Raw genomic sequence first — 27,969 nt, forward strand, 5'->3', positions numbered from 1 at the left:
GACAGGAGACACTTGTTCTTAGCTCATTTTCAACACCGCAAATTGGTTGAGATTGCATTTAAGAAAAAGAAAAAAACATCCATGTGGGGACAGATCAATAAGAATAATGTGGACAGGCAAGGTTTTAGCAGCAATACCTGTCAAAGTCGGGACACAAAACGGAAGACGAGCGCACAAGCACTTGAGGAGAGGAAAACGGGGCTGGGGGAGGGAAGGGGGCAAGACGCAGGTTAGCATCAAGCGGATGGGCGGAGCCGTGCGCCGCTGACAAGACGCCAAGCGCTCTCTTCTTCCTCCTCCTCCTCCTCCTCCTTGTCCCCGCGGCTTCCAATGAGCTCCGCCTCCCAATGAGCTGATTACACGCCTCTCTCAAGCCAGCGATACCATCGGGACAGGAATTACCAGAGGCATCAACACACAGCCATCCGACAGACAAGCCTGCTCCACTTCAGCCCATGCAAGCCAAACACAGAAACAAAACAAAAGCAAGCACAGACCACTGTGTTGAAAAGTCGCCCGGGTTCACACACCTTTGCGGCTACGTCAAGCAAAGTGCTGAGCGAGGCACAAGAGCCAACCACTGGCGCACCCAAAAATGACAACAACATCTCAACTTCATACGTGCAAGAAAAAAAAAGATGCAATCATGCTGCAAACACACAAATTCTGGTGGATTTTGTCAGCTCCACGACGACGACGATGACGACGACGACTTAGAAAGCGGTGGCGCTACCTAGACGCAACTTGAATCGCATTACTTTCCAAACTTGCCAGTCATGTGTCAAATTGAAAAGGGCAGCAGCGGTTTGGAGCCAAGGACGAGTGGGCCCTGCCACATTTGCATAATGGGGGATGGGGGGCGGGGGGGATTAACAATCCATTTATTGATAAAATGCAACAGTTGGAAATAGTCATGGCAAGGCGGCGTGGTGTAGGCCCACGCGCACACACACTTTCACTCGCTCGCTCAACAAGGTCACAGCCAAATTGTAACCAAATTGGTTAGCGAAAGGCTGATGTTTCAGTATTTCATCAGTGCAGGCGGTTGAAAAAAAAAAAAAAAAGGTCAACACACATGCCGTGCGTGTGCGTGTGTGTGTGTGTGTGTGTGTGTGTGTGTGTGGGGGGGGGGGGGTTCACTCTCCAATGATGTCATTAATTAGCTCCATATTATCAGAGCTTGTTGGAGAAAGTCCATGAGTGTGTTTCTTTTCTTCAAGGCCACCTCTTGGAGGGCGTTTTGGGCCAAGCGGGCCCACTCGACTACTTTGTTGCCGCGTCACCATTCGGGGGTGAATTCAAGCGCACGTAAGGAATGACGGCAAATGGACTAATGCATGGTTTTGGGACAGCGGACGACGTCATTGACGTTTACCTTCTGTTGCGGGAAACAAAGTGGTCCCTTCCGTTTTGGCCTCGGCCAGTTTGCCGGTCCTCAGCAGCACCTCGGCAAAGTTCTCGGGGGGAACAGCTTTGTAGGACGAATACACGTCTTGACTCTAAGAAACACGCCCGAGAGGAAAGACTGGTCAACGGCAGCAGCAAGAGTATCTCCCACCCCCCCCCCCCCCCAAAAAAACAAACAAACGAACACTTGCTGGAAGTTTCATGTGCTCATTTGCTCACTAGTGAAACAACCACCAGAGCCCCTGGTGGACCGACTGTGCTGTGTCTTTCTGGCACTGGTGCCACCCAAGCTTATGAGTGAACTAGTGTGATGCACTGAACAAAACGAGAACTGGAGGAGATGAAATAAATGCTGAAAGGGCTTCCCGCAGACAGCGATTAAAATGACACAATCTACTATCTTCTTGGATTTCACTTCACGACAGCTCTTTTTAGCCAACCCACAGGGTTTGTGTTTCCCAGTAGCAAAATTATAACAAAAACAATTTGCCAAGGGGGATTCCTTTTTCCCCAGCATTATAAAGGTCAACCTACTATTTTACTTCTACTTTTGTTATTTCTTCTGTTATCGTTTTATGCTCCACGCAGCAGCGCCTTTGTTTGTTTGTTTGTTTGGGCCCCCACCGCCCCCCCACTCCCAACATGTCAAGTCGCGTTGGATGTTACGCCGTTGCTCCTCTTCTTCCTCTAACGCCGACAACTCGCAAATTGCTTTTGGCATTAAAATGACTTAGCGAAATCAATATTAATTTATTCCCCGCATGTTTTTTTTATTTATTTTTTATTTGGAGCTGTTTGAAGTCATCTGAAGGAGGAAGAAAATCTAATTAAACGCCTCAAGTCAAGAACCCACTCAGGCATATTTGCTGTAATTTAAGAACGTTGCTCGAGGCGAGGAGGGGTAATGATAAGCGCAACCAGAATGCGCAAACAGAAAAGGAAGGCTCGGTGGTAGACAACTGCAGCGTATCCCAGCGGGCATCATCTAATTGTTTGTGATAGTGTAGGTTGATGAACAGTGGTTGTTCAACAAAAAAAAAAAAAAAAAAAAGAAATGCATCCTCTTTTACACAGACAATTATCAATTAAGTTACAACCTAACCAGCGTTAATCACATTTTGTTCTGATGACTGCTGGAAAAAAATCAACTAAATGTTTACAAGTCTAGTGAAATAGGTTTCTTAAGTTGCAATTAAAACATGAATATCTTCATTGGGGTATTTGGTCACTTTAGACTTTTGGCTAATGCTAAAGCTAACATTCGATAGCTAGTGTTCCTCACATTTCTACCTCAGGATTATGGTACAAAAACTATTTCCATACAATTGGTTGTCCAAGTTGGAGTCAAAAACATGAATGACTTTCTTTGGGTTATTTACACTGAATACGGGTCACTTGAGAGAGGCTAATGCTAAGGCTAAAGCTAACATTGGATAACTGGTGTCAATCAACCTTGTAAGCTGGTGATTCTTGTTCAAAATCCTACAAGACAAGACAAGAAAGGACTGTACAAGGTTGCTCACTTTTCCATAATGTGTCCCATTAACATTAGAAGCGAGATTGGTTGCGCCTGCCGCATCCACTCACCGGGTCTACATAGGGAATGTCAATGAGCTCTTGATAGAAAGAGCAACATCCTTGACGTTCCAGTTTGGAATTGTCACTCGAGCTCTCCCCGCCGGCCGCGCCGACGTCGTCGTCGTCGTCGTCTCGACCCTGAAAAAGCAAAATTGAAAATCACTTTCCTGTTGTCTGACGAAAAGTTAACAAGTCCAAACAGAAATATCGGCGGAAAGACCAGGAGGGGCCCTCGATCTCCACCCAGGAGTGCACCGGGCACGTCCGGCAGCCGGCCAAGAGCCAGTTGTTGAAATAATCAACGGGCGAGATGCTCTGTTGTGCACGAGAGCAGTCTCTCTCATGTGGCGACCGCCAAGTATTTTCAGGGGCCAACATGCAAGTCGACAAGAAATCAAGAATTCGTACATTAGAGGAACTGGGTTGGTTTTTGTTTTTGACAATAAAGAATTTACATATCCTCTTGAATAAGCCTCTTTTGTTTTAGAAAAAAAAAAAAAAAAAAGTGATAGCTGTAATACTTGAGTGCAGAAGGAACTGGCCAACCGCAAAGGTAAGAGTTATTTGGGCCCATTTCCTAGCTTAGTCAGGTCACTGCCTTATTTACGGCATCACTCGTGACTCAAAGACCTTTGAGAAGGTTCCGTTTGGGAGAATAGGGTCATTTGCTTTTGTCAAGTTGTTCAAAGGCTTTCCGTCTGGTCGAGGCATCTCTGGCCTCTTGAACGGACGACATTTCGGTACGAGTCCGTACGTGCAGCGGGCGCAGGTAGTTGAGCGACCGCTTCCACCAGCGGTGATCGCTGACTGCGCTCAGCACGGCCTTGGTGGTCAGACCCGTGGTGGCCAGCACCTCCATGGTCCTGGCCGTCGTCCTGTGGAGCAGCTCGCCCGCCGTCACCGCCTGAAAGCAGACAAACGCCATGTCTGGGCAGGACCAATAGGTAGATTCACAACAGCGCCATCTACAGGGATCTATTGGTCATTACGGTGGTTTGACAAACCTGAATTCCAGAAACAAGCTAGGGGAGACCTTCTTTCATGTTGACACTCTTTGCGTTAACAAGCACACTTGATGAACACGTACCCCAGTGACCGTAAACGGTAGGGTTCCAGTTGCCCGTTGGAAAAATCCAATGGGCAGGAAACGAGTTCACAAAGGCTGCTTTAGCACACCAGCGGGGAAGGATTTCAAAAGTCCCACATGGAGGCCGAGTGGGCTGGCGGCTAAATGCGTCATCAATACTTTAAACGGTGGCTCGCTCAAGATGTTTGTTTTGAAGAAAAGCACGCTTGGAGGCCTCCGGAGATGTCTGGAGGGCGCCGGCGTCTTGAAAGGTGAGGAGCAGGCCACAACAAAATGACAACAGATCGCTTCAAATGAGCAGCCAACCGGACGCTAAAGGCGATGCCACGTTGAGTCATGAAACATTCAAAGGCCACTCAAGACATCATCAAGCTGGCCCGGCTGACGGCCAGGAGAGAAAAGAAAAGCATGAATAATCCAAAGCAACCCAGGAACCTTAACGCCGGATTTACACCTCATTAACGATGCAGGAAGGCCGCAGGAAATCACACAAAGTAGGAGGCTCGGACAGGAAGAGCAGACGAGCTCATCGCTCAGAGACCGGGGCGGCTGGAACGTGTGAACCAAATGGATACAAATCAACACACCTTGGAGGAGTTGCTGTCATCGGCTGCAGTCTCAGGCTCCATTTGGAAGTTGACTGCCTGGTACAACACCTGCAGCGCACAAGGAGCAGCACCAGATGGAGGACATCGCAAGACAAGACAAGACGAGAGAGCATCGATTTGAACAATTGCTTTTGGCACTGCAACATCTCCTCAACTGATCGCATCGCTAATTCAAAAGAGTCGCGTCTGCCTGCGTAAGGAAGACGAACCTCGGAGGAAATCCACAAATAATCGACGCTTATTGTCATTATTAAACTTGCTGACTGCTCCAAAGCAATGTTGGGCGGGCTGAGCGGTTCAACCTGAGTCTGCAGGTCGCTGGAGGCGGCCAGGAGCGCGTGGATGTTGTCGGGCGGGCAGTGTGTGAGCGAAAAGGCCAGCAGCTGCTGTCTGGCTTCCAGGTCGGCGAAGCCTTCGCACTGGCCCAGCAGACTGCAAACCTCCCAGGCCGGACTGTAACCTGAAAGCGCCGACATGCTCATGTCCAACTTTCACACACCGTCTCCCACATCCCTCCCGGCCATTTCCCTCGGAGCAATTTTACTCACCATGACTTGTTTTTGGGTGTTTTTGTTTTGGGTTTTTTTTGTTGTTTTTTTTGCAAGCGAGACCAGACTCAACATAATCACATGAAATCCCCGCAGGCTAATTGTGTGAAGCACACAGAGAACAATTACACACGGCGATATATTATGTTCTAGTAATCGCTCTCCTGAGTGGAGCGCACACAAAAGTGGTCGACCTTGAATTGGATCGTCTGAGGCGGTATGCGGGCAGGCTAATTGCTTAAAACGCTCGCAACACGTCAATGAAAAGGTCAGAAACTAACTGAAACCAGAATAAATGAAGCCTATATTATAACATGTCGCAGGGGAGAAGCTCATCCCACGCTATTTTTTTTGGGGGTGAACATCATGACATTCTCTGTGTTCTCCGGCATGTGCTGGAAAAATGTGTAGCCAGCCAAACAACCAGCGAAAAGAGCGCCTTTGGAACAAGTACAGCGAACCCAGAAGCCATGAGGCACAAAAACATGTCTAGACGGTCGGCTTCCTTTTAAGGCAAGATGCCGTCATTGTTGGCGTTGTCCACACGGTGCCAAGAATGGGAGCAGTTCCCTGCAATGCTTTTCAACGCGCATCAAAAGATCCGATCGCCACCCTCCAGCTGTCTGCCCGTTTGCTAATCCACATCCGCATCAAATTGGTCATTTGCGGTTGAGGTTTATTGTTGAGCTGACACGAAAACAAGTCAACATTGTACAGTTAAAGGACAAAGTGCTCAAGCAAACCTCATCATTCAGTCTTACGCACGTCCGCTAACTTCATGCCAACAAGTCATGGAAAACGTCATAGAGTGACAGAAGTTAGCACAGGTGTCACGCTAATTCTAACCCGTCAAACAACTGCTACTAAAACATACAAGAAGCAGCAGCAACACAAAAAAAGTTAGCACTAACAACCGCAACTTACAATCGATAGCATTAATCCACTATCGGGATGTTTAAGCAAGTACAATTACTCGATAAATCCGTCAGTAATTTCCCCCAATCAACCAACCAAGTAAATTGATGCCACGTGACTCTGCAAACTTTACAAATTGCTCATTTTCAACAAACATTTTCAACAAAGATCAAACATCATCCGTAGTGCTCGGTGCAAGTGTGACTGTGTGTGACTTGAGCTAGTAGTTGATTTAGCGCTGCGCTGGCGACGTACCTGCAGCCATGAGGTCCTGACAGTGGTGGTACGAAGCCTTGAAGTCCAGACACTGCAGGGCTTGCTCAGCTAGAAGGGTCAACACTTGACCTTTGCGGGCGGCCTTGTCATCCCCTTGACACACACACACACGCACACGTAAACGCTGTTGTAAAAAAAAACGATTTTGCTTTCATCTCGATCAACACGCTAAACTCATAATCCTGCGTATCACGTCTAACATCTGTCTCAATAAATCTCCTTCCTCCTTCCGAAGGTCGGAGTCGGCATATTAATCGCCGTCCGCCCCAGTAAATGAGGTTACTGCGGTGGCTCTTCATCTCCGCCGGGCACAAATTAAATATGGAGAAAGAAGGCATAAACGAGGGAACCGTTGCTGCGCTACACAGTGCCGGCGGGATTGCTTTCGGTGTGTGAGGATGATTTTTTTTTCCATCATTGACAAAACTTGATGAACTAAAGGAAAAGGGATGATGCAGAGAGAGGAAAAGCAGTTTTTGGTTTTTTTTGTTGCTTGTTTTATACGCTGCTGCTGAAGTAACAATTCAAAGCAGTATTACTGATGTAGTACCACTCAAACAATAGCTGTTTTCAATCACTGGTAAAATACAGATTTTTTTCACTGTCTACGACAGGCTGTCCTTGGTTTACGACAAAGTTTGTTTCCTTTGACAGCGATGTAACCGGGATTTGAACGTACTTTCCATCAGAATGCACTGTAGTCTATCAATCTTATGTAGCTTTCCTAATGGAACAACAAGTAATGTTGACACTTACGGTATGCAGAGTGGACCGAGTATTAATTATCTACTATAATGCCAGGCCTACTGTACATTGATGTAGACTACAGTACACTATGTAAAAACCTGTGGATTTAGCATGGAGCCTAGTGGAATACCACCAGTATCTATCCATGGGGGGTTCTTCTATTTACAATCGACTTCTGTTTGGACAGTGGTGACAAGACCAGGAAGTTGGAACATGTTGTAGCCCATCACTAACCTATGCATAGTCATTTAAAGTTGAGCTTTTAGGGCAGGTGACACATCATGGTAATTTTGCCCCATCATCGGAGGAAACGCATTCATGAGGACAAGACTGCAAGTGATTCCACCGGGGCGCTTTGGAACATCATTACAAGGCTCCCCTCAAGTCAGCGCAACGTCACTAGAAATGAGTGCATAATAATGAGGGCAACCTTCGGGAAAAAAACTGCTTCTGAACGCCCACTCCAAAATCCTCAACGCCTTTTCCACAACGCAGGAGACAAATCATTCCGGATCCATTTTGTTCCTCCTTTCATATTTGGGGCAGCCATGCCAATGAGAAACCGGCATTAGATATTCACCACGCAGACTCACGGCTGTGCACCTTTCAAAGGTAGCCCACGTCACATCTGATTGATTTGAAAATGTGTTTATTCCACCTCTCATCTCTCACTGCCTGTGGCGGGAGGCGCCTGCTGATTGGATGCAAAGAGAACAAAATGCCACGAGGCCGGTCGGCAGGAGATCCTTTGAGTCATTTGGGAGGAAGTTGAAATAAATCTCAATTTATTCATCTCCATTAACTCAAATATGAGCTTGCAAAAAATAGGACTTTTGGTATTGTGCCATCTTTGGTTGGCAATCACAGATAAAAAAAATAAAAACTGAATTAAAAGTTAAAAAAAAAAAAAAACAATACAAAAACAGCACAATGGTTGAAATAGTGATGTAATAGACGTGGCCCCAGGCAACCGTTTGCGTGGCTACCGAGTGCATTTGTTTTCTTTCGACAAACTTACACAGCATGACATGATTGATAGTTGCGCAACATTTACACAAGGTTCGATACCTCCCAGGCAACTCCGAATTTTACTCACCGCTGGTTATTGCTCGTCGCAGAGCAGACGGCATCAAACGGAGACTCTTTCTAGCCCGACACGCGATCGTTATCGCAACAAGTGAATGTGACATCGGTAAAAACTCTCGCGCAGAATGATGAGTTACACTATTCCCCTCTTTGCTGTTCATCCTTTGGTCCCTGCTATGCTGTTGAATACAGATTAAGAACATTCATTTTATGGACAAATAAGCTACTTCAGAGCTGGTTTCAAAAGAAAAAAAAAAACATCTATAAATTGCAATTTAGAATTGTATGCCACCAGCGTAGTGCCACCACATTGTGCCACAACATGTCAGGCAGCACTGAGCTCTACTGGAAGACATGCAAGATAATTAATGGAGACTCAATAATATGTTCTATGTGCCCCTACAAGTCTAAACACCGCGCTTTGAATAATTTTGCGTTTGTGGGTGATGTCAAAGTGCCCTCGGGCTCGCATTGCATGTCCAGGGTCAATACATATCTTTTCAGATTGCTCCAAAACAGACTGATCTGATTGAAAATGAATGGCAGTTCCACTTGCCTGAGATGAAAAAATTCATACAACGGGTTTTTCAGTGAAAACTGGACCACCTTGAGGCCAAAGGTCCTTGAAAGGCTATTTCAAGATCCACACCGCGATATATCACGTCATGTATGTTGTCCATACAACCGCAAAGCGACAGAGATTCTGTCATCGTCATTGGTCACGTTTTACCGAACAACCGATCAGAGGATGGAAAATGGCTGATGTCATCGAGGGCCAGCCATCTGGCGCCGTGAGGGCGCACTTCAAATCGGACTGCTTATTGAAGTGACACGGGCAGCACTAACGATCCTGCACGTGTGACGTGGCGGCTAGCCAACGTACCTGCCACTCGCAGAAGAGACGCCACACTGAGCAGAGTGGCGGACTGCTTGTAGGCGGCGGCGCAGTGGGCCACGCACTCGTCCAGCAGCGACAGCCGGTCGGAGCGCAGACGCACTGCAAGGCGGGACACAAAGGAAGGAAGGACCACGTCAGACAGAAATGCACGGCGCGCACTCATTTCAACAACGCTTACAAACCGATGCAGCGTTTCTTTTTGTTGGGTGGGGGGTGGGGTGGGTGGTTTTTTTGTACGCATCCCAAATATGAATTGTGTTCCCATTTTGGAAGCTAATCCCTCGGTGGCTGCAAAATATTTCATTTGGCAGAAAAAGGCAGTTATTCCCAATTGCAATTTTGGGACTATGACAATCGATGATAATACTGTACTACAAATCATGACCAGTAAAAACACATTTCTTTAAAAATCCATATTTTCAAAAATAACTTCAACAGTTAAGTTGTTACAAAAATATAAGATACATAACAAATATGAGAGTTGCCATGATTGACGAAAGACAGGTAGAAAAAGGCTTCAGAGGCGAAGCGACGAGACGAGGCGAGGCGAGGGATGGTGACGGCTATGCAATGTCATGATAGAAATCCGTCAGTAGTTTTCCCTGACTACTGAAAGTCCAATTTGAAAATGAGCAATTTGAATCGGTCCATATTAGCCCCTTTTCTCAACTATCCTAATTGGCCGGAGTTTTGCCTTTCAAACGCTGACATGCTTTCAAACGAAACAGCAAACGCTGTTGAGTGTTGCTGTGTTTGTCCACTAGACGGCGCTGCTGACTCCATTCCGCAGCTTTCCTGCGATCACGAGTCGCCACGTCCACCAAGAAGGGCGCATCAGCTGCCGTCTTGCATTGGTGCTGCGGCACCATCTTCAATTTTCTGCTCCTCTCCGTCAGCAACAAGCGCAGGTGAAGGACCGTACGGAGGCACTAAAAGCCGAGCGGCCGCTTGCCTCGGGCGGAAGCCTGGCCGCTGGATTGTCACGGAGCCGGAGGAAGCCGTCGTCAAACTTGTCCGCCAAGCAGGCGGCTTCTTTTTTTTTTTTACCTTGCAGCGGCAGGATGTTGACGCCAAAGTGGTCCAGCTGGCTGAGAGCGTCGATGAGGTCCAGTTCCTCTTGAACGGCCGGGGGGCGGTCGCTAATCAGCTGCAGACAAGCCCTGAGGGACACAACACCCACACTTAAGACAACAAAGTGACCTTCCGCACCCGCCCGCAAAGCTAACATAACATGTGAGAAGCCATCAACAGGCTAACGGCAATTTGCATCCATGCCCAGGTCATTCTAATACGGGGGCTTCGCATGGAGCAGCGACACATACAAACACTCGCAGGCACAGATTCTCTCTGCGGCATCTCGGTGCCAAGGAACGACGACAAAGTGAGTTGAGGAGCTTCGTGTCAGCTGTACATAGTGTTTTGCCGCCATCTTGTGGCATCGTTACGCGCAAGAGGGTTGAGGAGCTTCATTTAGACAAAAGCCTTGCGACATCTACGGGCAACCCGAAAACCCCAATAACCATGCAGCCTGCGCTGCCTCCGCTGCATGGTTATTGGGGTTGCAGTGTGAAGAAAGAAAAACCTGACTGCGTTTTGTAGCAGGGCCAAATGAGGCGCTTCATTACGGCCAAATCAAACATTATTCAGATGAATGTGATGTGCCTCCGCTTCGCCCCAATAAACAGCATTCTCACTTCACTCCACTTAGTACACAAATGAGGCGCTCGTGTTTGCCCGAACGCTCGGTCGCTTAATTACGCCGACTAGAGAGGAGATTACGAGAGACGAAGGGAAAGAAAACAAGAGCGGGGCTTGCGCAAACTGGCTTTGGACCACTTGGGTACGTGCGAGACTTTCTTTGCACAAAAGCATTTTGATGCGACTGAAAGTGACGTTTCTAAACATTTGGTTTTGGACACGCAAAGCAAATGTAGTAAAGCTTCTGAGGTGGGTGCGGCCTGACCTGGCCAGGCCCATGCAGGGGTCGGTGAGCGTGGCCGAAGAGTTGAAGTACTCCCTGGCGGCGGCCAGCGCCAGCTCCACGCTGCTGTCGTACGCCACCTTGAGGCCGAGGCGATTCCCGCGCGGCGACGCGCCGACGGGGACGTCCCGGCTCACCTGCCGACAGCCGAGGGATCACCGCGCGGGTCGCGAAAGCCAAAAGGTGCGTCACCTACCTCGGAGCGGTGCATCAGCTGACCCGCCAGCCGCACGTTCTCCAGCCGGCTGGAGCACAGCAGCGACTCCGCAAAGATCTGCGCAACCAAAGTTGCACGTCAAGAAACAGCTGCGGCCGTCGACTGGTTTGTCGACAAACGACCAACATCAAGTTACTTGTTTTGCATTGCTACAACGCTCGGTTGCAGCTGCGGTTGCTCTCCAAGCGCTCCGTCAAGCAAAATGGAGTTCAGTTTGAAATGTTATTCATTTTTGGATTATTGCTAAATGTTATCAATTTAGCAATAATCAAAAAATAATGGAAGACTATCAAAATCAAAATGAAACATGAACACTAAAATTGAACTACAATAAAAGGATATTCAAATCGCAGTTTAAAAAAAAAAAAAAAAAAAAGGGTAAAAATAAAGATTGATGAGTCGAATTTGCATTTTCCATTTCAATAAAACAAATCCAAAATGAAAATGTAAACAATATGAAATTCAAAAATGAAATGCAAATTTGCAGTCAAAGTTTGAGTAATGCAATAAAAGAGGAGCAACGAACAGACAGGTTGAAATGAGGCGCGCTGACTGATGCGCTTTGCCTCGCACCTTGTGGCACGCCTGCGCGTCCAGACACGTGTAGACGTTGTGCTGCATGTCCAGCAGATCCTGCAGCAGAGCTCGCCACGCCGCCTCGCCCACCGCGGGCGTCCTGCGCACACCAAACGTCAGCTGCAAACTAATTGCCTCCAATGGGACCTTCATGACCCCAGAGCACAGTCACGGAAGGGAGCGTCGCGTACTTGCGTCCGGTGTGGCGACACAGCTTGACCATGAGCTGGTGGGCCTCCTGCGGGCTGTTCTGACTGTCGCTCACGTACGAGATGGGCTTCCGCAGGCCGTGCTTCTCCAGGACCTCGGCCACGCTGCGAGCACACGCATTGTTGGCAAACGCCGAGCCAAGGGAAGATAAGATGCCCGCGCCAGAGCGCAAACCTCGGCCCTGCGTTTCTTGGCAGCGCAAAGCGGCTTTCCTTTGCTTTCCTTTCGTGGCATCGCACACGCCGGAGACGGCAAGCTTACAACCCGAGTCGTCAGTGTTTTGGGGTTCCTGAGATTTTCGGTGCCTCTCATGACAGACACGCCCGCCAAATGTTGTGATGCCAAGTCAAAGAGGCTTTGGGGACCAGGTTTGCATAAAGAGCCACCTTGCTTCTTGACACGCCCAAATGATGTCACCCACTTCAAATGGAAGTGACTTTATCAAGTGAGCTAGCTAGACTTCCCACCCATTTTTTTTTCCTGATGGGGAAAACAACGCATTACATGAAACCACCCAAGCAAATAGCCTCGCTTTCCCGATTCATGAAGTCTGGACCAAAACCCAAAGCAATATTTCCCTACGGAAATCACAAAATGCCAATTCGCCCGTTGACCAAAAGAGACACTGTCAAGAGACTGACTACAATGTGACACAACAAATATCAATACGTGTGAAATAATAATATTCCTCGGGTGAACGTGCATCGATTCTGGCAAACAGGTGGACGGACGTTCAAAAAGCAGACCAGAATTTACACGACAAAAATCTGCCAGGTTCCACTGAAGCGGGGAAGAAAGAAGGCTGGCGCTACCTGAGGTGCTTCTCCAGTTTGTCCACCCGATCGTGCAGCGATGATGTGACGTCCGTCTCTGGCCTGGACAATTAGAAAAACATTTGTTGGCAAGCGACTTTTCCAACGTGTGTCCAAAATAGTTACATAATACATTTTGTAGGCCGCTGCACAAAGGTGATCGGTTTGCTGTATATTTGAAATGAATTATAAAAGATCATTTGTCACGTGATTTTTTTTTTTTTTTTTAATCTGTTTTATATATTAATGTGATGATATAGTTTACAATTTTCTATTCTACAAAAAGGTATTACATCACTTTTTTTGTAATGCAAGTCTTAAAATGTCCTTTTTTTTAAATGTATTTTTTAATCAGTGCTACGCTAACACCAACTCCTACTAACAACTTGACTTGTTACAAATAACAGCAAGATAGATTTGACTAGTTTGATTTACTGCTGGATTTTATTTCTTTGGATTTGTTGTCCCACCGCATTTTTAAACATGTTTCTTGCATATTTCTTTTTTTGGGAGGAAAGGTGGTGGCCCTGTTTGAGTGGAAAAGATTTGTCCGAGCCTGTCACACAGCGAGTCGGAGACGCGTTTTAAGTCAGTACCGTGTCCTGTTTGGCGCCCGCTATGAGGCCAACCTAAAAATAAAAAGACCCCATGACGTTTCGCCTCCAGGCCACCGATTCTGGGTCAGGCTGCTGCGTCGCTCGCTAGAGAGGTGACCCGGGAGCAACTAGCACGAGCATATATGTGTGTGCGTGTGTTTGTGCGTGCACGCTGTCAGCTTTTTGGGATCTCAGATTGTCTGTTCTTTTTCCGCATGACTCATTCCACCTTCTCATCACCTTCACTCCTCGCCTCCCTCGACAGTCTTAAGAATACACTTGTGCAATCTTTTTTTTTTTTCCCCCCCATGAAGCGATTTCATGCGAAATTAGGAAAAAATGAGCCAAGTCGCTGTATCTTAAGTGCTCAGGAAGTAAGAGAAAATCAGAGGCACTTACAAGGTATTCTGTGGACGACGGTGAGACCGATTCTTCGTATGAAATGGCGCCGTTATAATCAATCTAACAGGAAAAGGACATTTCCGCTGCTGCCGCCCTCATCATCAAAAGCTTTATGTAACATCAGAAATGTCGTACAAAGGGTTAAGGGGCACACAGGGGGATGAACCATCTAGAAAAAACTCCCTTAATCTACTCTGCCTCACCGTTTTCAGATTTTTATTTTTTATTTTTGTTGTTGTTGTTGCCTCTCTGAAAATGCATGCGGTCTCACAGGGGAGCTCAAGTGGAAAGTGAGCAGGACACAGCGTGGCGCTGCAGTCCCCGCGACTCTTTGGAGTCCCAATGAGAGACAATGGGGCGGGGCCATGTCCTATTCTGTCCCGTCCTGTCGCGCTGTGCGCCTTACCCGAAGCCCCGCTGCGGCAGACACTCCAGGATGTCGTAGCACAGGCTGAGCTGGTCGTCCCTCTGGCTGCAGTAGATGCAGTCCAGCGCCAGCGCCATCAGCTGGTCGGGGTCCCCGATCACCTTCTGCGCACACTGGACGAGGCAGACGGAAATGAAGGAATGAACGCAAATGAACACCTGATGATGAAATCAAGTCCAAGCAATGCACGTCCTTAGGGATGAGACACATTCAGATTTCTGGCTTGAAAACCTCTATTTTGAATTATTGATTATTTTATTCACAAGCACATTTTGATTGGCATTGGAAAAAAAACCCTATTTTGAATCATTTATTGATGTTGACTCTGGCTGCTGTCGCCACAAATTCTTTGTAAAAAAAATAAAAATAAAACAACATTAATCAACTTAACTGATGTGGAGTGGAACCTATATTTAACGCACCCTGAAAAAAACAGAGTCCGGATGAAATGGAGGGAAACAAGTCTGTCCGGACCACTCAAAAGTTGCCTTTGCAGAGTAGCTGTCAAAGTCTGTTTGGTCCAGAATTGTTGTTTGGTGGCCCACAGTCAGCAGACCTGCAGCAGACTCCAGCAGGCTAACATGTACGAATGCTCCATTGTCATTGTTCTTCAAAGTCAGATTTTTTTTCACGATAACTAACATAATTTGTTTACCTTTGAGACCAATTTACTTTTTGAATCGCAAAAAATGTAATGGTCAAATTTATTTTTAAAATAATTAACAAAAGTTGTCAAGATGACTTTTTGGTGCTCAGTTTTGATTCATTCTTTGCCAAAAATAATATCATTATTGAATATAGTACCACTGCTCAGATTTGATTCATTTTGGTCATGAAAAGTGTCAGGATTGACTTCCTAAAAATAAATCTGTTTGACCAAATTAGTTGTACAAGTTACAAAGCTGAGCAGACTCAAAGACTGCCACCAATTTACAAAGAGTTCTGTCTGCAAAGCTTCCTCTTTGAAATAATAACAAGCGTGTTGCAGTGAATTTTTGGGCGGCACTCACGTCCGGTTTGGAGTGCTGGAAGATGAGGAGCGGGAAGGACAGGTCGCCGCAGGCCAGTCCCACCAGGAAGTCCCGCAGCAGACGCTGGGCGGCGCCCTCCTCCTGTCGCTCGCAGCGGTGCAGGAAGGGCACCATCCACTGGAAGGCGTCTTTCACGTAGCGCTGCGCGCCGGACTGCTGGCGCAAAGACATCGACTAACCAGCCGCGCCCGACAAAGGAAACAGCTAAGCTTTCGAGTGGCCCGCTCGCTTTGACCGTGCCGTTTTGGAATTAGGAGGTAGGGGGAACCCGCCAGAGACATCGAAACGGTGAAACACTTGACTGGGTTGCTCCGTGTTAAAGAAGGACATCGGATGCAGGCCAGGGAGGTCATTGAATTGAAGAAGACTCAAGAGCGGGCGAGTCCCGACGGGGCAGTCCGGCGGTCGTTGCGGTGGCAGCAAACGACATTTGCTGGCGGCCCGCTTGGCTGATCTTCCTGGCGCCGGCCGGACCTGGCAGGCGGCGCATTAGTGACCGCTCGCCTCATAACGCACCGCAAGGACACTGCGGTCGCTACGCAAGCCGCAAACGCAGCCACCGTCTTTTATTAGCGTGCTCAAATGAGAAGGCAAAACAAACGCCGCGGAACAAACGACACACGTCCGTGCTTGGACTGACGGAGAAGGGAAGAACGCGGAGAAAAGCTGCAGGCTGCAAACTAAATTAACAAATACTCGAGAGCAGAAAAAAGAAATGCATTTGAAAAAGCAATCACAGCAACCATGACTTTCAAAGGATTTTCTCACAAATTGACACTAATATTTTTGTTCTGCAAAGAATAACAGCCGGTTTGGATGGATACTGTGACTTTTCTTTTTTCAAAGAAATGAAAAGTTTGTGGTCGCCTTACGTTCTTCATGAGCAGGCGCAGCTTGTCGATGTCGGCAAGCTGCTGCAGGTCTCGGAGGGTCAGGTTGATCTGGCCCGGCGTCTCATAGACGAGCGTCTCCAGGGTCACCAGGTCGTCGCGCAGCGTCTCCAACCCGTCGACGGCGCGCTCCGTCCCCAGACGCACCAGCGATAGCGCGCAGTCCACCTGCAACGCAACACTCGCCATTTGTTGTATGGGCAACTACAACTTCAGACTGGTAGGTGTGCTTCATTGGTGAAAACTGAAAAGAAATCCTTTACAATAAATGAAATAAGTTAGATTTCGATTTTTCAATACCCTTTGGCTTTGTTTGTGTGCAACTTCTTCTTATTTTGGTTCTATTAAAATAAACCCAAAAAAATGAATAGGAAAAGTGCCATTTGTATCTCCGTAAAGGTTTGCGCTCAAAGTGTCCAGACTCGCTTTCCCTGTGAAGCACATGTGCACAGGGGTGGAAAAAAAATAAGTGTACGAGGCTCAAGCGTCGAGGGACTGAGGTAAGACCCCTGGGGCATCCCGGAGAAACGCGGCACGGAGAGCAAGAAAGGGAGATGCGGTCTAATTAAAAAGGAATGAGGGAGAGAAGGAAAGAAGTAGGCTGCTCCTGTGATTCCTGGAGATGAACCAAGACGCGCACACGCGAGTAGTGACTTCATCTTGAGAGGATGATGAAAAGCGCGATTCCCCACAGTTGTCTTGAAAAATGAGCAATGAAGCCCCAAATCAACCTCCTCCTCCTCCATCAGTTTAGGTACGGCATTAAAAAAAAAAAAAAAGACTATGACCGCACACTTGTGAGTCCTGCCGACATGAGAGGAGAATCTGCTGCAACAAGCTGGATCCACCAGTGGGAAGGATGTCAACAGTGTGACAATACAAATGAATATCCTTTTAGGACAAGTCATTTTCTAATGAGAAAAATAGCACGTTATAAAAGTTGTACTTTCGTAAAAGCACACCGTAATGATACAAGTAAACATCATTAAAAAGAATGTGACCATTTTATCACACGTGGCATCAATTCACTGGCCGTAGTGCTGCTGCTGCTGCTCGGTCAGTGTAAGTGTACATGGAGACTCTCAGCTCCTCAGTACAGCCCTAATATAAGGCGTTCTTCGCAGAGGATCAAGAAAATATTCATCCGAATACTGTTATATTGTGCTGCTCTGTTTGTGTTCAAACATCTGATGCTTATAGTTATGGTGATTTGCATTGTTTGTTAGCAATAAGCTAGACCGACTTTCGAAAGGCAAAGCTATCCGGTTGTTTTAAATACACAAGTGTAATTCCCTTTAAAAAAATCATGAGAAATCATCCGAGCGAAGGCTCGTATTCCATAAAAAAAACTTGTAAGTCAGGTCACTTGGGCGTCGGGGCAGCGTTGCAAATGCGGCTGGATGCGGCGGACGGGAGCCGGGCGTACCTGTCGGGAGCAGGATTCAATATCCCGCGCTCGGCTGCAGTACCAGTCGGCCAGGAGCCGCACGGAGGGCGCCTGCGAGCGGAAGCGCATCACGTCCGGAGTGTCCTCATACAGGAAAGCGTCGTCGTCAAACGGCTTCTGCTCCAACACGGCCCTGACCCACATCATCGGGACAGACGCTTAGCAAGTGAAAAGCATAGTGCGACAAATTGTGCAGGGACTTTTTGGCGGGCGGCTGCGAGTCGCTTATGGCTTCCTTACGCATTTGGCGGCAGGGCGGCGTTTACGGGAGCGGCATTACGGGAGCTTACCTGCACTGGTCCGCCTCGCACCAGTCGGTCAGTCGGTGTCGCTGCTCGTCCCAGGCCATCAGCGCCCGCTCGCCTCGCTGGTCCACGCTGACCACCAAAGGAAAATACTGACATTGGACATACTTGGCCATGTTTTTAAGCAATCAAATTTAGCAGGCTTCTGCGCGCTGTCAGAATGACATGACATTTTCAGTGTAAAACGAACGCCGCCGACCCGATTACGCTGGTCTGTGCAGTGATTAACGCTGCCGCAATCCTAAAGAAGCACAAAGCAATATCCAAGTGGCAAGCCATTCATATTAAAAATGCAACGTTTATCTTTCAACAAGTTCATTCATTAAGGCGAGGAATTCGAAAAAAGACTGAGAGCCCCGGAAGGTTGTCTTTAAAAGGATAAAGCTCATTTGAAAGAAAGATGGAGAGTCAATATTATTGCGAGAGCAAAGATACGGATGTGCGGAATGAATAATTCCCAACAACCTCCTTCCAATTGCAAGCTGAGAGAGCCTTGAGTGCGTCGGGGGGGAAGAAAGGAGCAAAAACTTGGGAGCTTTTCTTTCTTTTCTGTAACCTGATCGATAATCACGACGGGGCTGCAGCTGCTGCTGCTCCCTCCCTCCTTCCCTCCCTCCCGCTCGCTCGCTCGCTGCAGTGCGGCCGGCGCCCGTAAGCCGGGGGACTATGGGGAAGCGGCCCGCGGCGAGCCAGCCGTGATGAATGCTCACTGCAGAGCCGCAAATGCCCCACCTCTGTGCAAAAAGTCACACAACGGGAAGAAGGTGCACGCGTGTCAGCCAAAAGCCCCGACGATATGGCAGTCCATCATTTGGCATACGCAAACAAGACAGCTCAAAGGCCGAACATTTTTTTGTACCGAAAATATACCGAACCGAAATGTGATTTAGCGTACCGTTACACCCCTAATATCCCGACCATCCAGCTTCAAGACCTTGTCAAGCGAATTGCAAGACAAACACATGATGCATGTTTGAAGATGATTGCTGAAAACGTGCAAAGACTGAGAACGTCATAGTAACCAGTTGTGGCGGTTTAGCATTTCCCGTTTTGGGGACGTGACTAAAACGGCACCGCATACTCACCAGACCTCAGGCAGCAAGGTGGTGTACTCGTGCGGAGATGTTGTCTCCGGGAAGTTGGAAAGGATGACGAGTCGATGTTGGAGCAGCTCTGCCCCGTGGTACGTGAAGAGTATGTCCAGAGCCTGCACGTTACTCTCCTGTAGCCCAAAAGATTTTTTTAATGGGTGGAGCTAGAGCGTCAAACAACAGTTATCACGGTAGGAATTTAATTTTACCCTGGCGTAGTTCCGCGCCGACAAAATGATGTTCTGACTACGGAACTTCTTGAAGAACTCTGCGTCGTACTTCTGCTCGGCTGCGTGGGGACCTCCAAGTATCTCCTGGATGCACAACAGTAAGACGACAATACTTACAAGAACAAAAAAATAACATGACCCCCAAAAAAATAAACATGTCATGGAAGGTAATATTATGAGGTAGAAATGCAAATTATAAATATATATATATATATATATATATATATAAATTAACCATTGACTGCCACAGTCATACACGTACTTTAGAGTCGAACAACAGGTACAAAAATATGAGTGTCAAAGTCACGTGTTCTGCTTGACATTTTCTTTTTCTCATTTTCTCCGCAGCTTGTCTGAGTGCTAGATACTAAAGAATGGGAGGGGCTGGAAACAACTGTTTTTCTGGTGAAATAAGTGGGACTGACTGTTGATGCCCAACGGTATTTGGTGGATCAGCCAAAATGCTTGAAAACCGCTGGCATTAAAAGTCGCTTTGAAAAGAGCGGCCAGTGTGTGCCTTCACAAAGCTTTTGTCATCAAGTCCGTTTGACCAGGAGGATATTATTATTACTATTCACATGATTTCAAAGGGGGGCGGGGTGGCGGGGTGGCTTCGAGACTGTGTGTGGGTCTGGCAAGCTGTCTTTGGATGGGCCGTGCTCAGACGACACCGTGCCTCGTTGGGATGATCAAACCTGCGTAATAATATCATCTTCATAGAGAACAGATGCCGCGGCGCAGCTGCGGTTACCATGACAATGTCCCTCTGGCTGGGCTCTTGTCTGAGCAGGCTAAAATCTCATCTTTTTCCTGCTGGCTGCTTGAGGAAAAGTGCGCCGCGCCGCGATTTATGGAGTGTGGAAGAAGGTGGCGCCGTTCACATTACTCAGCCTGAATCTCAACTCTCTCGCTTGATATACTTTTGGTGGCCCTGACCAGTGCAATAAAAGCGCATTTGCGGGCGCAAAGCCATCCATTCTTGTGTCCGATTCTTCAAATTCCTCTCACACAAGTATGGCCTTCAACCTTTCAATATTGGGGAAAAGGAGATTAGCGCGCCTCCGAGAGAATATCAACGGAAGGCCGATAAGAAAATCCTCTTTTTGCTTTGGGCGGGACTTCATTTGCATTTGAGGAGCAATTGGTTTTGCGCGAGCTCCAAGTGAGGCAAAGACAGAACAGGGAATAAAGTACTGCCTTCACATACGAGCGACTCGGCCGACTAGTTTTTGAGATACGAGTCATCGTTCGGCTGATTTTTTGCTTCGACTTGAGATAGCAGTGAAAGCGGCAATTATTCCTTGTGTACGCTCAGCTTTAAAGTCCGCTAACTTAACGCTAGTGCTAAATAGCATCTATGTTGCAGTGCTATGAACCTTGAAGCAACAAACTGAACACAAACGTGCGGCAACAGATGTAGACGGACAAAATAGCAGTACACACTTTAGCTTCTGCAAACAACGACTAACATTAGTGCCGTACTGATGAGTTCAGAGAGGAGTTGAGACATACAGTATACGGACAGTATTATAAAGGTCCTGTGCGTTGTCTGAAATCAAGCGAGTATGAGGCTTTGTTGCAGCTACCTAAGACGTTCAATGAAAGCCAATTCTTGACTTTGCCTTGACGATGAGGCCTTTGATTAATCTTCCACGGAGGCTTCTGGCGCCAGACGGCGTTATCAGCAAATAAGAAAGACACATTAGTGTGGACAAAAAGATGAGAACAGGCATGGCCGCAACATTTGTTTCAGCGAAAGGTTAAACCCATCAAGTCGCTGCCTTCTGCCCTTTGCCATTCGAGGACGACGTCTAAGGCTCGAGTTAAACGTTGTGTGCTGGCGACGAGACGTATGAAGAGTTTGCAAGTGGGAAGGCTGAATGAAAGCTTAATACAACTTTTGACTGCCTTTGGACGGCCACGAAAGACTGGCAATACAAGAGCATTACATAAACAATAACATTGATGGCCATCGACGTGTTCCCGTGTGCGCCTTGAACGTTACCTCGTACGTTGCCAGCCTGTCCAAGTACGACAGCAGCTTCAGTCGGCTGCGACACAACTCCTTCTGCTCCAGCGTCAGTCTGCGACAACAACATGCGAGTGGTTTGTGTTTTGCACTTCTAAATAGTGAGAAAACCTTCGAAAGCAAAAACGTCAGGAAAAGCCTACTAGAACATCTGAACTTCAGTTAGGGTGAATCAAGAGGCACTTTGAATAGTGGCAAGTGTGCGCTGACTTCCACTGAGCGCGAAAATTTTGAATGTGGTCTAATTCTGAACACACACACACACACACACACACACATCCCAGCTCGATAAGGGTGCAACCACATTATTTGCAGTTGTTCATTTCATCACTTCTCAAAAAGATTTTTCCCCCTAACTTGATCCAGGTTGTGCAGGTTATCTTAACGGTTTTGAACTTTGACATTTAATCAGGGGTGTGTAGACTATTACATCCACCACATGCGTCTTACTCATCTATGTGCCCCTGTACTTTCTCCACCAGGCTAAACGTTAGCCTAACAACTGTTAGCATGTGAGTTATCCTCCATTCACACTATAGCGAAGTGTGAATGTAAAGTTGAAAATAGTTATCCAAGGGAAGCCAAAGTCACAACAAATGCTTCATAAATGCTGTCAAGTGACTGCTGTCAAGAATTTTTAAGGCTCAACAAACGGATAAATGGGAACGCTCTGAGAACTAGCAATCAGGTTTTCACTCCAGATTTCCAACACCCAAACCCCTTTTGACTGCTTTCTCAAGCAAAATAATCCATGTATGATGACTTGAAATGCCGCTGAGAGCCTCGCCAAGATTGTCCAGTAAAATATCCTCCAGCGCCAAGTCGGCATCATCTGTGCCTAATCGCAGCAAATCAACTGACCAGAACAACCAGAAAGCCTTTGTTTTTTGTTTTTTTTTAAAACGCATTGGAACGGCCGTTGTCGGCCAGGTGATTGATTGTACTGTGCGCCCGGGCGAAATCCATTTTCCGCTTAATTGAATCCCGGCCGTAAATAAAGCGGATGGCCGCAAATAACAAGGCGCCGTGCTTTATTGGATGCACGCTACTTGCAATCAGGGAGGGAAGGAAAGGCGTTAAAGCAGAGCGAGGTGAGAGCTTTCGATTGCATAAAAGGCTCGGGAAATTCAATCACTGTCCAGACGGACAAAAGTTAAAGTACACTTTCATAGAGGGAGCTTTCCCCCAAACAGTTCGCACAAAGTCGGAAGCACCGAGTTGGCCAAACTGGCAACAGTTAGCAGGAGCTCAACGAAAGGCAAAGTCCAAAAGGTCAACGCGCTCACCAATGTGTGTGAAAAGCTGGCTATTAGTGGCCACGGAGTGACCACGGGGGATGCGACCCCTCCGTTGCAGTCTTAATCCCCCATTGCAGGGCGCACTATCGCTCCTTATCGGGCTTCCTCGACACACACTCGTAGAGATTAACACCGGTTCATGGCGCTCGCCGGCGCATCAAAGCGCTCCGGCTTAGTGCTCGTACTGGTGCTAATTACGACGACGCTCTTTGGAGCCCAGAAGTGGCGAGAGGTGGGCGGTGGGAGGCATTTCTAAAGACGACTCTGATCTGATTTACGAAGATCCGAAATAGTGTATTGGCTTGTACCGGAGGCTTTTGCACTTTAGGTAGCGCTGATGGTTTTCAGTGTGAAATATTTGGGAGAGCGCCACAAAGTGGTGGATTTGGAAGTGCAAGTGGAAGAGGAACAAACACGTTATTGAGTTACACAAAGGAAATCTATCTAGCGCTTGGGCTAATATTGACGAAGCTCGCAACTCATCATTCAGAAGCTACAAAATTGCATTGCGGAATAGACCGTTTTTGGTTTCTGGCATTTCAAATGTTCTGACTTTAAAGACACAAAATCAGTCATTGCACATTTCATCTCAGTCTCAGTCAACGATCACATTGCACGACACATGCGAAGTCCCGGCCGGGGTTCCGTAGTTCTTATTTATTGACTTTTGAGTACTATTTCTTTTGGGAATGAGTGAATGCTCTGCTGCAAGCGCTACAAACTTGCACAGCGAGTAAAACAGCAACAACAAGAGCAGGAAAAAAGCAAAGTGAGGCCACCGGGTCATTCGTTTCGCCGCGAGGACGGCAAAAGCAGCAGCACTTGCTCACAGCCGTGCCTTGACTTTCGCCGTGCCCGGGACGCCGCGTCAACCATTCTCTCCGGATTGCAGATTTCCAACGACTGCGGCTGGCTGTGAACGCATCGCAGCCCCGCAGTAAACACGGCCGTGCTCACCGCAATATTTTCAAAGCACAAAGAGCAGTAGCCCGAGGGACAAGGGAAGCACTTGGACAAGACGACAGTTAAATATAGTCGTTATCTACACGCGCGCACACACGTGCGCACACGGCTGCACACAGAGCAGAGCAGATGTGATCGATACCAAGCCATTTCTGTAACGGCGGTGTAGTTAAAAAGAAATTAGGAGAATTATTATCCATCGCTGGCCTCTGCCGCAGACCTCAAGGCGACACGGTGCATCCATTAGCCCAAGCACACACACACACACACACACACACACACACACCCCCCCACACACACACACACACACACACACACACACACACACACACACACACACGGAGAAGAATTTATAAAGAAGGCAATTCATTAGAGCCTGAAGTGATTTCTTTCAATGCAATCATATTCGGTTTTCAGGGACCCAATTTTAAGTGTGCAAAGTGGCCACCTTGTGCTGGCGCTCGTTGAGCTGAGGGTGAAATGCCAAGTAAGCGTGAGTGACAGTGGAGAGCATCCAGCTGTGGAAAATGCATTTTTAATGAGCGCCATTTATTTGCGTAGACGCGCGTTTTCGCCCCGCGTTTACCTTTCGGATGCTTTAATTGCGTGCGTCTAATGTGCGTAGGAAGGGCTTGATGGTGCGAGCGGATCTGCGCGTATGAGAGGTGATTAGTGGCCACTGAAGGCTTTTTCATTAGTCTTTCCCTGGGCGCTTCACAACAAAGGCATAAATTACAGCAAGCTGATTAGCCGCTAATCTTGGCAAGCGCCGCCGCCAAGTTCTCACGTCCACGGTAATGTCCCCCCGCCTCCCCGCAAACTGGTTCTTGTAAAAGGTGGCGGCCCGCCCTCCTCTCCCCCCCCAACACCTCATAACTAACTCCACGTTCGAACCGGAGAGGCTGAGACGAAGGCAAAGTAATAGCCTCATCCAAGGCAACAGGATGAAGGCCGATCAAAACAAAGAGATACAATGGGACTTTTCTTTCCTCTTCGAGGCAAAAATACAGCCTTACAATAAGGCATCACAGTGTACACTATTGCCGCATGTAGACAGACGGAGCGATCCCACTGATTAAGTGGCGCCCCCCATAAATAAAAGCCTAACAGCGAGAACACATCGTCAGTAGGGTAAAACTAACCTGTCTCACGACGGTCTAATCCCAGCTTTGCCTTCCAGAATGCACCCAGCTTGCTTAATGCTAACAGATAATGCAAAACACCAGTGACGGGCTAAAAATTAGCATCATAGTAAGGCACAAATAATTGAATACATCTGGTGGGGCAACACACCTAGAAGGACAATATCACAACGCTCACTGCCATTCGTTCTTTATCCTCTGTGGAAAAAAATGACTGCAGCTTACTGAGTCACTTACAGTAATTGTGAAACTCTTCTTCGTTTGTGACTGCATGATTACCACGCTGCCGCCCAGTGGCCAAATCGTACGCGCAGTACGTGTACCGGAAACAGTATTTGTAAGCGCCTTCCTCTTGACAGATGTCAGGTACTCTGTGGACATGTCATTGCTGTTATATGAGGAACTACAATATGTATGAACACCTTTCCGCGTGAATTGGCAACAAGTCATCTGCGCCAGTGAGCACGTTTGTGCACTACGTTGGGAAATGCAGCAGGCTTTCCCGTCTCCTTGACTTGGCAGGATTTCAGCACGCCAGGGCTCGCCGTCTCCACGCACGCACTGACCTGCTGAAGTCGACCTTGTCCAGCAGCTCTCGCTTCCTCCTGCTCTCCTTCTCCGTCTGCATCTCGGCCTCGGCCTCGTCCTCGTCCTCGTCCGACAGGCCCTCATAGGGGAGGTCGTCCAGGTCCACGTCGCCCGGCATGATAAACCTGACGGGCGGCGGTGCCGGTGAGCTTCCCCGCCGCCACACTTGTATTGACTTCAAAAGGAAAGGCGTGGCGTGGCGCACCTGCCCCCGTCCTCTCTGTTGCCGATGGCGATGAGCGCCTCCAGGTCGGTGCCCTTCAGGCCGTACTGCAGCAGCTCCTTGGCCGCGTCCACGTTCTCCGGGACGCGCTCCACGCACTCGTGCAGGACCCACGAGCGCTTGCGGATCTTGCTCTGGCGACGGCAGGTCGGTGTTAAGAACTCATGTGTCAAATGCTCATAAAAAGGGCCGTGTCTTGGGTCCTGCGTACGAGATAATCTTGTATGGAGGCGATGCTGACTGTGCTCTTCCTCCACTGCCTCTGGTAGACCAGGTCCGAGTCCAGATTATACGCCTGGGCGAGAGACAAGGCCTCGCCGTATTCCTCATTGTCGATCTGTGGGAAAAACAAGAAACCGCACGAGAAATCATGTGTGACTCACATTAAATGATGCATCAAATCAGACTGCTTTCATCACAGCGCTCCCTGGCTGGACGTTCTTTCCCTCGCTTTATTGCAGTTTTTCGTTTTTTTTACATGAGCTAATTCATGGGTTTTAACAGGATACAGTGGCGCCTTCAGAAATTGCAGTCAGACGTCATTCGATTAGAATTCAAACAAATTACTTCAAGCATTTTGTCACACCGAGTCAATTGAATGCAGGCCGGTTGACATCATGGAACTCTACACAGCCCCGCCTCTATTTATAATAGCTACAGAATTTTACAGAAGGCCCTCAGTTTACGAAAGATTTCCTTTCTTATGTCGGAGCCGTAACCCAAATGTATAAATCTATCCCAACTAGCGTTCTACTCAAATTTGACATTGCAATTTGAATGTATGAAAAGCGCTATTATAAATAAAAATGTATTTGATTACTCTAACATGGACCTAGTCTTGGTGAACACCACTAGTTTTGTACTGTGTCGCTAGAAAATTTTGATATGAATGTGGGCTGCGCAGCAAGCCTTGTGGAACACCACAAGCAATTGGGACAGTGTCTCCCATCCTTTGTTGAGCCAAGGCACATATTTTGCATTAGAAAAAATGTTCAGAAAGGATTATATATTGACATGATGATAATCTTGCCTATTAACTCAAAAATGTACTTACTCGGTGCGAAATGTGGGCCTGTTTAGTTGAACGCAAAACTACTGATCTGTTGTATGAACGGTGAAAACAGGTTAATTGTACCTATCAACAACAAAACAACCAACTAACTAATACTGTATGAGCGAAATTAAAGGATACTTTTAAATTGTATGATGGATACTCATGCAATATATGTACATTTAGAGGGGGCATGCATATTCTACAAGGGGGCGAGGGGGTCCATATTCCGCGATCCGACACAAACAGCGGGGTTCTTCCTAACAGATTGCTTCATGAGTTGTCCGGTCTACCTCGAGCCTACTCTTGCTGCTGAAGGGATGATTTATAAATCCTACTGGATGTATTCGCATACAGTAGGTAAGGTGCTTTATTTGCTGTCATAATGTGGTGAGGGGGACTGGGAGGGGCAGGCATGTCTGGTATAAAACAGTGATGCTAAGCATCAGCCTTTAAGTCAGGATTCAAATAGCCGGCCTTTGTTGGCAACACAGATGCTTTTGTGTCATATCAATGCCTAAAAAATGATTTGATTCGACAATTGCAAGCCCACGCGCATTGTGTGCATGTACAGACACACGCGGCACACATGTACGTGCGCACACACTAACACACACGGTGTATGCAACTCTGTCTGCGTGGGGGAGTACAAAGCAGCACATTAGCCAGACTGCGCATCCTCGAGGGCAGCAAGAAGCCCGCGCAGTTAAAGCTGCCGTCGTAGGAGGACATCAAAAAAGGTTCCTCTCCCTTCCTCTCTCTCGCCGTATCGGCCTAATGAAAATGTCGGCCGCCTTGCCAGAGAGCGGGAGCGAGAGAGAGACGCACGTGCTGAGGGAAGCTCCGACTGCGGAGGAAATCGCACCGAAATGCGTTTCCTGTGCATAATATGTCAGGCAGAGATGAGCTCATGTCTTGTTTGCGTGTGGACATTTCCAAGAGTCAAAGAGAAGTTGAGGAAAAGGGCTATGGCAGAGAAATGCACAACAACCATTATGAGCTTCTTTTTAAGGGATCACTTTAATAAGGGAGGCGTTGATTTTTCTCAAGTGGATGCCGCTGATTGTTTTTGCTGACTGTATTTTGTTGCTGTTTGTTTAATAAAGCAATCAACGAAAAGAGCGCCAGTGTCCGATTCCATGCTTGCTCGAGCCTAACCAGCTGTTGTGGATCACAATTCGGACCGACTAGCAGTTGTAGGCCAGATTCAGTTCGCTAACAATGTTGACACATGCGGTTGAGTAACTCTACAAGAGTCCACTCCCAAAAAACAAAACAAAACAAAAAAAGAACTCGCACTAGGTGAACCC

The 27,969-nt window shown here is 47.6% G+C and overlaps 1 protein-coding gene across 2 annotated transcripts in view; it reads right to left on the minus strand.

Annotated features, from left to right (window-relative positions):
- Window positions 1–27,969, minus strand: part of nbas (NBAS subunit of NRZ tethering complex) — a 74,913-nt gene that overhangs the window by 31,566 nt on the left and 15,378 nt on the right. For both annotated transcript variants that reach the window (XM_086018621.1, XM_086018620.1), the window contains exons 16-39: window positions 25,820–25,945; window positions 25,591–25,742; window positions 25,364–25,510; window positions 21,371–21,449; window positions 19,345–19,449; window positions 19,130–19,266; window positions 18,030–18,116; window positions 17,719–17,872; window positions 16,275–16,460; window positions 15,382–15,555; window positions 14,351–14,484; window positions 12,947–13,009; window positions 12,116–12,238; window positions 11,922–12,024; window positions 11,328–11,405; window positions 11,114–11,268; window positions 10,198–10,310; window positions 9,136–9,249; window positions 6,399–6,512; window positions 4,983–5,140; window positions 4,660–4,728; window positions 3,740–3,889; window positions 2,995–3,123; window positions 1,376–1,499 (exon numbers count right to left, since the gene is read on the minus strand). In XM_086018621.1, the coding sequence (XP_085874747.1) occupies window positions 1,376–1,499; window positions 2,995–3,123; window positions 3,740–3,889; window positions 4,660–4,728; window positions 4,983–5,140; window positions 6,399–6,512; window positions 9,136–9,249; window positions 10,198–10,310; window positions 11,114–11,268; window positions 11,328–11,405; window positions 11,922–12,024; window positions 12,116–12,238; window positions 12,947–13,009; window positions 14,351–14,484; window positions 15,382–15,555; window positions 16,275–16,460; window positions 17,719–17,872; window positions 18,030–18,116; window positions 19,130–19,266; window positions 19,345–19,449; window positions 21,371–21,449; window positions 25,364–25,510; window positions 25,591–25,742; window positions 25,820–25,945 (2,974 nt within the window). The remainder of the gene's footprint in view (window positions 1–1,375; window positions 1,500–2,994; window positions 3,124–3,739; window positions 3,890–4,659; window positions 4,729–4,982; window positions 5,141–6,398; window positions 6,513–9,135; window positions 9,250–10,197; window positions 10,311–11,113; window positions 11,269–11,327; window positions 11,406–11,921; window positions 12,025–12,115; window positions 12,239–12,946; window positions 13,010–14,350; window positions 14,485–15,381; window positions 15,556–16,274; window positions 16,461–17,718; window positions 17,873–18,029; window positions 18,117–19,129; window positions 19,267–19,344; window positions 19,450–21,370; window positions 21,450–25,363; window positions 25,511–25,590; window positions 25,743–25,819; window positions 25,946–27,969) is intronic.

The sequence above is a fragment of the Filicampus tigris genome, chromosome 20 (genome assembly GCF_054856515.1).
Source record: "Filicampus tigris isolate MCC_2025a chromosome 20, RoL_Ftig_1.0, whole genome shotgun sequence".
Classification (NCBI taxonomy): Eukaryota; Metazoa; Chordata; class Actinopteri; order Syngnathiformes; family Syngnathidae; genus Filicampus; species Filicampus tigris.